This window comes from Pholis gunnellus (assembly GCF_910591455.1).
Source record: "Pholis gunnellus genome assembly, chromosome: 4".
Taxonomy (NCBI): Eukaryota; Metazoa; Chordata; class Actinopteri; order Perciformes; family Pholidae; genus Pholis; species Pholis gunnellus.
In genome coordinates this window covers 18,075,646-18,086,852 of record NC_136530.1, presented here as the reverse complement: position 1 = coordinate 18,086,852, position 11,207 = coordinate 18,075,646, and the positions used below count along the sequence as shown (strand labels likewise).

At 42.5% G+C, this 11,207-nt stretch overlaps 1 protein-coding gene across 1 annotated transcript; it reads left to right on the top strand.

Annotated features, from left to right (window-relative positions):
- Window positions 1–2,141: 2,141 nt before the first annotated feature.
- zmat3 (zinc finger, matrin-type 3) lies at window positions 2,142–10,914 on the top strand (the record flags this gene model as incomplete). Its single annotated transcript, XM_079157940.1, has 6 exons — window positions 2,142–2,265; window positions 6,299–7,029; window positions 7,112–7,288; window positions 8,437–8,597; window positions 8,957–9,060; window positions 10,706–10,914. 6 exons carry the CDS (start codon window positions 2,142–2,144, stop codon window positions 10,912–10,914), a joined length of 1,506 nt encoding a protein of 501 aa, XP_079014066.1.
- Between the last annotated feature and the right edge of the window lie 293 nt (window positions 10,915–11,207).

Genomic DNA, 11,207 nt, shown 5'->3' with positions numbered 1-11,207 from the left:
CACCTACAGAGGAGTCACACTTGCTAGTAGCAGGCTGGCTAAGATTGTGTGTTTGTGGATGACAGCTCACAGGTGACAGCACCAATTATATGAATATGCATAACGTTATGTATATATATATTATTATTATTATTATTATTATATATATATATAGCATAACAATTACATTAGTTTACTCTATACATGTCGGTTTACCACAACTCTTCCGACTAAATTAACGCACACCAGTTTGTAAATGGTTAACGTTAGCTAGCTCTCTTGTTTATTAACGTTAGCTTAACCGCTTACGCTGAGCCTGTCATCATCTTGTTGGTAAATATATGCTAAGCATTAAACTAAGCCGTTTGTCTATTAAAGGTTACAAATGTGACTCTAGCATTGGTAGCTCACCCTGTAGAGTTGGCGTCAGTGGTGAGGATGATGCTGGTCTGAGAGGCTAATGCTAGTTAGCTAGCATTTCATCCAGCCAGCCCCATCGGTCCCCTCCGGCCGGGTTGGTGGCTCCCGGCGCCGGGTGAAGCAGGCTGTTATCTTCCGTCTGTCAGCTTCACGTGACAGTAACCGTTACGCCGCACCGACAATGAATCCTCTCGCGCTGTGGGTTGGTAACGTGTACAGTTACATGAATATATGTCCAAAGTGTCCAGTCAGACGGGCTCAGGATGAGGATGGTGTGAGCAGCTGAACTGCTGGTCGACTGGACGAGTTGTCTTGCTGCGGCACTGCTGCAGCCACGCTGTGTGTGTCCGGGGCCCTCCTCCCGTCCTCTCACACACACAAACACACTCGTATACACAGAGAAGCTGGGTATGATGTATCAGTGGTAAAACATGTCGCCTCAGTTATCATTCAAACCATACAAATCATTTTTAAATTCAGAAGTTACAACAGGATCCCACTATCGTATCACCCCAGTGCACAGACAAAATGATACCAAAGCGTGATCCTGTGTGAGTGGGCGTGACACCTAATTGTTTTCGCACAGCAGCCCACAATTTGATAAGATAAGATAAGACATTGATCCCCAGGGGGGAAGGATTTTACTTTTTAGCAGCGCAAAGACAGGCTAGTTATGGAAGGAGAAATATGACAATTTAAATGAGATAAATAAAAATTAAATAAAAAATGACATTTAAACCCTGCATTCTTAATAGTTGGGGTAGTACAGTGACTTCTAAATCATACTGCTGTATGTACTATACATATTATGAATAATATAATAACAATAACAGCCTACACATAACAAACATATAAATATATATGAAAATATATAGCAGTTGTATACAGTATATCCCGATAGGGGAAATGTAAAGATACACACACTATAATAATAACAATACATTAACATGTATACACATGTAGGTGAGAAAGAACATCTTAACTCAAAGCCAACACACTAGCTTTTTGCTGTGGAGTTTTCAACCGCATATTATGGTCTTATGGCTCACAGTAATAATAGTGACAGCAAATATTATAAAAAAGTAATAATAGTGTTGTAGACAATAATACGATCAAATAAGTTAGTAGTACTAGTAACAACAATACGAATAATAACAATAAACACACTTATATCATTGTTCTTGTTGTTATTCTTACTATCTAATAATAAGAATACTTCTTGTTACTTATTGCATGTAGTTTTCAATATGTTATCCCATTTCCCCAGGTTAAATTTCTTCTTGATAACTGTGGCTACACCACCCCGGATTTTTTCCCCTGCAGATTTGATACTCATAAATAGACAACCACAGGTGATCAGGGTGCACCACAGAGGTGTAACATATTTATACAATGTGTCATGATTGCCACCCATGTAAATCAGCAGCGGTGGCATCGGAAATGGACTGTACCAAAAAAGAGTGGGTGGGGAGGGGCGCTTGAAGATCCTCGGCAGGGTCTTTGTCTTTAAAAATCTCAAAACATCTTTGTCGACGTTTAACGAGAAGGCGGAAACGCACCGTGTTTGCATGCTGTGCATTTAACATGCATTGTTGCTGCCTGACGCTTTCTGTATTTCGCTCTCCTCTTTGAGTGACCCCCTCCGGTGTGAGCCTGCGTCTGAGCGTGTGGTAGAGACTGCCATCCTGCCTTGGTCGCCCGGTTTTTTGGAGAGAAGAAGTTGGCAAAGGGATGTGAGTGCGATGATGGCGCTGCAGCTGAAGAACGGGGATGCAGCGTACTACCAGAGTGCGGATTACTGCAGAAATTACACTTCGCCGCCTGTCAGCTACGGTGACAGCAGGCATTACCTTGCCCGTTTGCCAGGTAAGGAGAGGCTTGCCTATACAGGATCTCCCCTCTGACTGTCAGCAGTCTTTTGCGCTAATGTGCTGGGATGGAGAAAATCTAGCCAGAGACATTTCGAGATGAGGAAGGTGGATGTTGAAACTGGCTGCCCTGGTGATGCTGTCATCATCATAATGTCATGTAGAGGGTCGCACCAGCCATCATTCTGCTTAGCTTATAGAGCATTAATGCTGCGATGCAAAATCTGAGGTTGTCGAGATACTCGAGTGATCTCTGGTACTGTAAGAGAGACTCCAGGTTTGTGCTGATGTCTTGACTGTAATTTGAAACTGTGAATAGCCTCAGCGCAATGTTCACTTTCATCTCTCGAGGTATGGCAGTCAATCAAGTGGTTGTCGGAGCAGGTATATAAATAGAGACTGAATCGCTCCTGCTCCTTCAACTGCATTGCTTGATCTGCTGATGATGGTGACATGTGGCAATTACACAGCGAGAGTTCCTTCATTGCACCTGCACAGTCGGTGATAACACAGGCGCTCCTGTGAGGGTTTTTTTTTTTAAGGACTTGAGGCCAGCATGTGTCATACTGTTCATGTAGCCACACAGATGATCCAGATTTACAGCATGAGATTGATCAATCCATCCATTAAACTACCATCATCATTGCATAGACTGCATAAAGGCTCAGATTGAAGTTAGTGGAAGTCATTGTCAAATGTATCGAAACATATGATTAAGGTGGACTCTTTTTGTGACAAATTTGGTAAACTATCATTTACATCATGTAAAAGTACGAAACATGTTGTGGACTTAATTAATCAAATCTGAGGATGTGGTTGCCTTTCTATGTCTTATATCATTACCAATTGAGTACCACTGGATTTTCTAACTTATTGTCAGCCAAAATAAACATGTTGGCCTCTTGTAACTTGTGATAGGTTTTTGTCAGTAGGTGACTATGTGACTGGTGCTCAGAGTCTTTGCATGAGTATACCACTCACTTCAATTTCAATTATTATGAAAGACATTCAAACATGTGGTGCTACTGAGATATAAAAGTGGAAGGTCGGCTTTATTGTAAAGGTTACAGTAAGTACATTGCAAAGTACAGTAAGATGCATGTTGCTGCTTTCTGCGGTTGTCTGGGGCCCAGTGAAGCAGATGGAATAAGTGCAGGAGGCATGTGCTTCTCATTGCTCCATAATTGATGTGACACAAGACAGTACAGCGAGAGAAAACTCTAGAGAAAATAAAGACTTGGCCTATTTAGAGATTCTCGATGGAGGCCATGATATTAACAGACTCCAGGACAGGCAGGAGTTTTTTTTTGTGACGTGGTTCTAAAACCAAGAAACGTTTAGTCAATCTGACTCAACACCAATATCTGACAAGTGATGAACTAATAAATAACTTCTGAGGTAGTTTACTTTTTTTCCAACTCTGGCTGATTCTATTGAGACTATGAGAACAATATCTCTCCACAAATATGATGTGTTGTCAACCTACTGATCACTTCCGCTGCCTTCCGCTTCAGAGCAACATTACAGAGGCTGGATTTTGACTTGCAAAGTTGATTGTGTCCTGCCCAGAAATGTGTTCATGTTTTGTCTTCGACTTTGCAGCAAGGTCCACTGCTGTGCACATGCTTATCTAGTTTAAGCAACTATGGAAAGGTAACACAGCCCTGCTTTGTTTTCAAGCACATCGCTGCATGAAATCATGGTGCAAAGTAGTTTTACACAAGGTAACATCAGCAAGAGTTTAGGACGTGGGGAGGCAGTGTTGGGAACACACAGTTGACAGCAACATCTTCAAGCTTACCTTAAGTGATGTGCAGTAAATGCATGTTAGTCATGTTATGTTAGTCATCTCGTTTGTAGTAGCACAATGCGTACTCCTGACTGCTTAATGGATGATATCAAGCAAAAAGGTTCAGACGCTCTTTGTGCTCATAATTGCTGCTGCGGTGAGGTTTCTGAGGACAGCTGTGTGCAGGCGGTCTCAATCAGGGTTGAAGGGTTGTCATGAGATTTCTGCTGATTAGATTGATAATGTGCAGTATGTGGAAGTTGATTGGTGGATCTGGTTCTGGCTGGCGTTAATAGTGATTGTTGAGCATTGAGGAGGTGTCTAATTCAACAACATGGTAGTCTCATTCAATGAATATTGTGAATATGCATGCATATTTGAAGCCCAAAATTCTCAAAACCTGTCCTAATGTAATACCTTTTGGGCCCTCTTTTAACCTTTTAATGGCTATAGTATGTCCATTTAAAGGATGTTTCTGCAATGCACTTTAAGTGTGTCTGAGACTTCTTTCTCTTTGACTTTTCTGTGAAGCTTAACGTTAGAGATGCTTTTCTTAGACTGACTCACAACGGCCAATTCAAACTTCTTTTGATGTGTATCACAAATAAATCGCTGTGTGCTTCTGCCGGATGCGGAAGAATGTCTCCTCGTGAAAAGCGCCCCAAAACATCAAATGTAAAAGCTTTAATAAGGATGATATTACAAAACAACACTCACAATGCCAATAAGTAGTGAAACTGATTTTATTTACAGTTTATATGCAACGGCTGCATAATATTACTTTATTAATGCGGAGGCAACTCATCCAGCCTGACGGAATCTCTCAGTTGACAGGACCTTAGCAAGGTCAGTGCCTTGTCCAGCATACCTTTCTCCTGAGGTCAGGCAGCCAGGTGACAGACAGGCAGCCAGACCGACTGGACGGACAGACATGACAGCGGACAGCAGTCGGAAACACAAACACCTCGAAATGTTATTTTGAGTCTATGAATCACTGCCATTGAGTGTCCAATTGGATCCCCGATAAAACCTTCCAGCACAGTAAGTTTTGACACAGCTGTTGGCCTATTACTGACCTGACAATATATATGGCTATACACACACACACATACACATACACACACAGAAAATGGAGCAATAGAGCGGCACAAATGAACACACATACAAATCAGCCCTAATATAATGCTGTCTGTAGCAATAGTTTTCTTTCTACGTACACCCTCATGCTTACTACGTACGCACACACACACACACACACACACACACACACACACACACACACACACACACACTACATCAGGCTGAGATCTCTTCTTATCAGAGAAGCTTGAGGATTTTTTATTGCCACTGTTTCTGTTTGTGTGTGTGTGTGCACAGGAATGTGTATGTAATGTCCCGTATGCATGACTGCAGGCGCTGCAGGCTCAGCCTAATCTTTCTGATGCCCACTGGAGTGTGAAGCTTCTCTGTCCGAGAATGTGTTTCCATTCGCCCATCTCTTTACATCTCTCCTGCCTCAGGGCTCAGAGAAAAAAGAAGATGTTTCTTCTCTTAATGTCACTGTACATCGGTTATTACATTTCCACGCCGAGTTCCATCTCAATGTTCTTCTGATGATGTGTCAATAGGCGATATCCACCTTTAATCCAATGCAAAGCAAATATTTATCATTGCCAGGAAGTGATATTTTCTTTATGTTATATCTGTTTTAGTCTATTAGTCAGTAAAAACATATTTACAGATTTCAATGAAATTTAGTGTAAAGATATGCAATGTGGGCAGTTTGGTGCCAAATATAAAACAGATCGTCTTTAGTTTTGCAGGTATTTGGCCATAAACGGTCATAGATGAAAGGTTGATGCTGAAACAAACAATTCATCATGAGGGGAATTTGAATGTCTTCAAATACATTATCTGGGAACCATGAATGTCTGTGCCCAATTCTGTGGCTGCTATTGAGATATTTAACTGGATAAATTATAATTTTGATGTGCTGGAGGCACCGTGATTAGACATTAGGATTAGGAAAAATACAAAATCTCATGACAATCCACCCAAAAATATGTTCTATTATTGCGTGAACTTTCGGAATGCTTTCCAGTTTTCTTGAAAATAGGAGTACGCATGTCAATACAACATTGCCATCCTCATCAAGGTTACTGAATTTCCTTGTAAGAAATCTCTTTGATTTGTAATATCTGCCCATGTCTAAACGTAATGTAAATGCCTCTGTTGTCCACAGGTCCAGTGACCATGTTGAAGCCTCCTCTGAGTCTCTTCAGCCATCCCCAGCAGCCTTTCCACCACATGGACTCTCTGCACCAGCTGGGACCTCCGCCAATGGCGCCTACGCAGCCTCTCGGCCCACCACCCCTTGCCCCTGCTCGGGCAATTGGACCCCCGACAATGGTTTCCACCCAGACTCTAGGCCCTCTTCACATGCCTGCTACTCACACGTTAAGACATCCTCCCATTACTCCCCCACACAGCCTAGGACCCGCTTCGATGGCCCCAGGTCAGCGACTGGGTCCTCCACCAATGGCACACACTTTGGGTCCCCCACCTGTAGATCACACACAAGCAATAGTGCCTCTCACCATGGACCTCATACAACCGTTGGGGCCTCCACCTCTGAACCTTGCACAATCACTGGTACCCCCACCTGGAGTCGGCCGATTCCCCCTCCCGCCCAGCCCCATGTCCTCCCCTCCTGCTCCGGGCCCAGACCCTTCACACCTGCCCCCAATGCTCCCAAGACCGACCCTCATCCCAGCCCCGATGTCCTGCCTCATCCCCGGTCCTCTCCCGGGACTGGCAGCCCCAGCCAGTGAGCAGCCGCAGGATGAGGGCTCTCTGCTGGGGATGGAGGAGCAGGAAGACTCTCCGGGGTTGGGGGAACTGTGTAAACCACTGTACTGTAAACTCTGCAACGTTACCCTCAACTCTGCTCAGCAGGCACATGCTCACTACCAGGTCAGTTGAAACGCATGTACAAAACATGCAAAATATTAAGATACATACATAAACACAAAATTCTCCTGATTTGTCTGTCTAGGGGAAGAACCACAGTAAAAAGCTAAGAAATTTCTACGCTGGCAGTCAACAGCCTCCAGCCATCAGGATCCCAGAAGTCCTCGAGGCGACTGGCCAGACATCCCTCTGCTCAGGATCAAACGACAGTGACGCAGGCAGGCAGGTCAGATACAAACTGAGCAACGTGGCACCAACCTACGTAAATGTTACCGTTTTAGTTGAGGAAGTGGGCGTACTGCTGCTGAAGGGGCTAGTCTGCGGAGAGAGGTAGTTTCCCTCTGAGGAGGCAGTAATAACTTGCAGAGTCACTCTGCTCCACTCAGTGAAATCTCACATCATCCGCTCAACACGGAACAATTTACTAGTTAAATGAAATGATTATGTCATACATTTATGTTGTAATGTTATATTTTCTTAGACTTAAATGTGGCTGTAATCAATATCTTTGTGTATCAGATGACAATGTAACAACAATGACAATGTGAAAGAGGTCCCTTGTAGGGATGAACCTACAAAGATTCATCATCTGAATCTGCAGCTCCGCTCGGCTTTACAGAACTTTATAGTGAGTCTCAGCTCACTTAGTGTCGTTTTTATGCATTGCAGGCATCAGTGCTCATCACCAAGCAGCAGGCAGACAGTTAGAGACTAGCTGGTGAACATATTGGCGTATTTAGCACCTAAAGAGCTTCAGGAGTTGGTGCAGACCAAAAACAGAGCTAAAAGGAGAGTTAATGTGGACTTACCTCAGACAGCCAGAAACACAACTCTCAATGTATGATAATGTTTTTTAACTGCTGAATGTGAAAATTAGCCAATGTTTGCCATATCAACTTCAAAGGTGATGATGACATGTGAATGTTGTGTCCGCTGCCCCCAAGTGGCCAAAAGAAGATCAGTTATTGCAGGTTTAAGGATTTTCCATGTTGTTGACTCTTTACTACTATGCGTGTTCCTGTCATTGTTGTTTACTTTGAATGAAAGCATTAATTAACATAAGAGCAAATAACAGTTTTATTGTATTTGTACCTGCAATTCTATTTGCATGACTGAAAGTTAACCAATAAGCCTTAGAAAAAAGAAAAGGAAAAAAAATAACCTGCAAGTGTTAAATGTTTTCATCTTCTTATCTTATCCTCATTAACTAACAACATGATTATTGACATGCATGTCATTTATATCATGATTTGACGTCTTTCATCATTGTATATTTTACAGTTATAAGAAGCTGTGCAAGAAATTCTTCTCTTCCTCCCAAAAATGTATTTCTTCTCTTTCACACTGTTTACTCCATAACTCCTCTCAGCATTTACACTGCACTGCTTTGTCCTGTGTTTTCAGGCGCAGTATAAGGGGGCGACCCGGGTCATCTTGGCCACAGAGAATGACTATTGTAAGCTGTGTGACGCCTCCTTCAGTTCACTGGCAGTTGCACAGGCCCACTACCAGGGCAAGAACCACGCCAAGAAACTACGGCTCGCTGAGGCCCAACAGAACGCCAATAACATGTAGGTACAGCGGTCTCGTCCTTATTTATGTATCGTTTTAGCATTTGTCTTGCAAATCCCCTGGAAGCAACAACTGAAGTAAAAGCAGCTCAGAAAAAATATATGTCATTAAATAATAAAGTTATATTTTGGCTTTAGTCCTGTTCATTAATGTAAATCTGAATGATCCAAAAAGGTATAAAGTAGTTGTCTTGAGATGCAAGTTACCCAGGTTAAGTTACCCAGTTACCCCAAACTTAAATACAAATTTGGTTTTGGCTTTGTTAATTACCAAATCTGCCAAGCTAAACAAATAGAGTGTCTTACTCACCTTTCGATCCAAACTGAAGGGATTTTGACTCCGGCTCTGCCTGTTTCAGGGAGGGCAGCAATGAGGCAGCCCCAAGAAGAAACAGGAAAGATGGCAGTGAATACAGACTGGTGAAAAACCGCCGCAGTCCACAGCTGCCTACTTCCATGCCAGGTAAAATATAAACAATGAATAAAAAAGAGGCTTGAAAACAGACACTCACTGACATGGACCTAGATGCAAATGTCTGCTTAATTTTGAACTAATGTTAAACCGTCATTAAATACAAATAAGCTACAATATGATCTGTATGTGTCAGTGCAACACATCAACACATCAACTCAACAGTGGCTACATTTGTGTGGTGAAACAACGCATAATCCCATATGAGCTATACAGTACTAACGAGCTACCGTTAGCAGCTGAACTCGCCCCTTTTAGCGACAAAAAATATTCCATCTGACCTTAAACAAACACACATTGTGTGAATGTGTGCGTTTGTGTGTGTAAAAACAGATAAAAGATGACGTCATACTTTCTGCTGACGTCATACAACCTCTTTCCTGCCGTCGTCAGACACAAACAGTAGCACCTCAGCTCAAGATAAATCACAAAGTAGAACCAACCTTCCTAACTCACTCTCTTTCTCATCCATTCTCTTTTTCTCTCTCTCTCACACACACACACACACACTTAAACACAGACACACACCTACTTACACACCAACACACTCACACACACGCAGTAAGAACAACGTTCTGCTGATTTAATCAGTTTTCTTGATGGGCAAATCCCAAAATAGCTACACTCTCCTGCAGTTGCCTTCTTGCCTTCTCGCTGTTTTCTATTTTTTTTTTATCTCTCTCTCTATCTCCTTCTCATTTGCTGTGTAACACACACACACACACACACACACACACACAGGCAATACTCTTTCTCCAATGATCAACCTAGTTGTCTTTATCAGACACGTCAGTGATATATCGGGTTATAATTAAGTGTGAGATGCTGGTTTATTCTCAAAAGCATGTCCCCAGCCTAAGATTTGAAGATGGAAAACATCTAATTTGTACTAACAATTAGTGGATCAATACATTTTAATAACCAATTCATTTTGTAATCTATAAAGCAGCATGACTCAGAGTCTACAGTCAGGCTGTATGTAAATTAAAGTGGAGCTGTATATTTGTGTCTGAACCCCAACCATCATGCGACGGTAACATCCTGATGTGAAGCAGGTATAATGTTACGTAATTAAGTATGTTCGTATGTTTCTAAAATTAGCTAATTAGCTCGAACCTCAAAGCAAAGCTGAGGCTGATGGGAATGTCAATAGTTTTGCTGGTATTTCAAAATAAATTAGGCTACATATTCCGACCTGATGGTTGCCAGAGGAAAAGTTAAGGTTCATCCATCCAATAGATTAATCAAAACCACATTTGAACCTCATGGCGATACTTAAGGAAACGTCAAGGAAACAGCAGTCATGTAGAGTCATCCTCTGGGCATTGTGGATATCTGTTTCAAATTGAATGGCAATCAATCCGACAGTTGTTGAGTATTTCAGTCCGGACCAAAGTGGTGGACTGACTGACTGACTGGCTGACAGGTTTTGTATGATTTTAAACTTCTTATCTTTGGGATTGGGACTGCTAACCCCATAAAACAAGCACTTCTAAGACCTTAGACATTTCATTCAGTAGCCTAAACCATTAATGAATTAATGAAAGCACTCTTAATGCATCCTTCATGATGAATGTGTAGCTACGACTAACTTCTTCTGTCCTGTGCGTCGTCTCTCCTGTCTTTCTCCCTCTAGGGCCGTACTACAACCCCAGACCGAGGCAGCGCATCCCCAGGGACTTGGCCATGTGTGTGACTCCCAGCGGACAGTTCTACTGCTCCATGTGCAACTGCGGAGCCGAGCAGGAGACAGACTTCAGGCAGCACCTGGAGAGCAAGCAGCACAAGGCAAAAGTGTCAGAGTTAAGATACCGCCATGAGATGGAGAACCTCGGCTACAGCTAGAGGGGAGGGAGGGGAGAGAAAAGAAAGAGATTACAGTGGGACGGAATAGGTGGAGAGACAAAGACCAAAGCGCAGGAAATCAAATACTAGCCTGTGGTTGAAGGGCATATTTAGTGAAGGGGTTAGCCCAAATGGCCTCAAGATCTTGTTGCAATTCATTTGATATACGCTTAAACATTTAAATCCTCATATTTGACATAAGGCTCTACCATATGAAGCTATAATTGGATTTGATGGATTTATTTCATCTGGGTATTGCTCTTGAAATTCAGTCTGAATATCGAAGCTGGTAC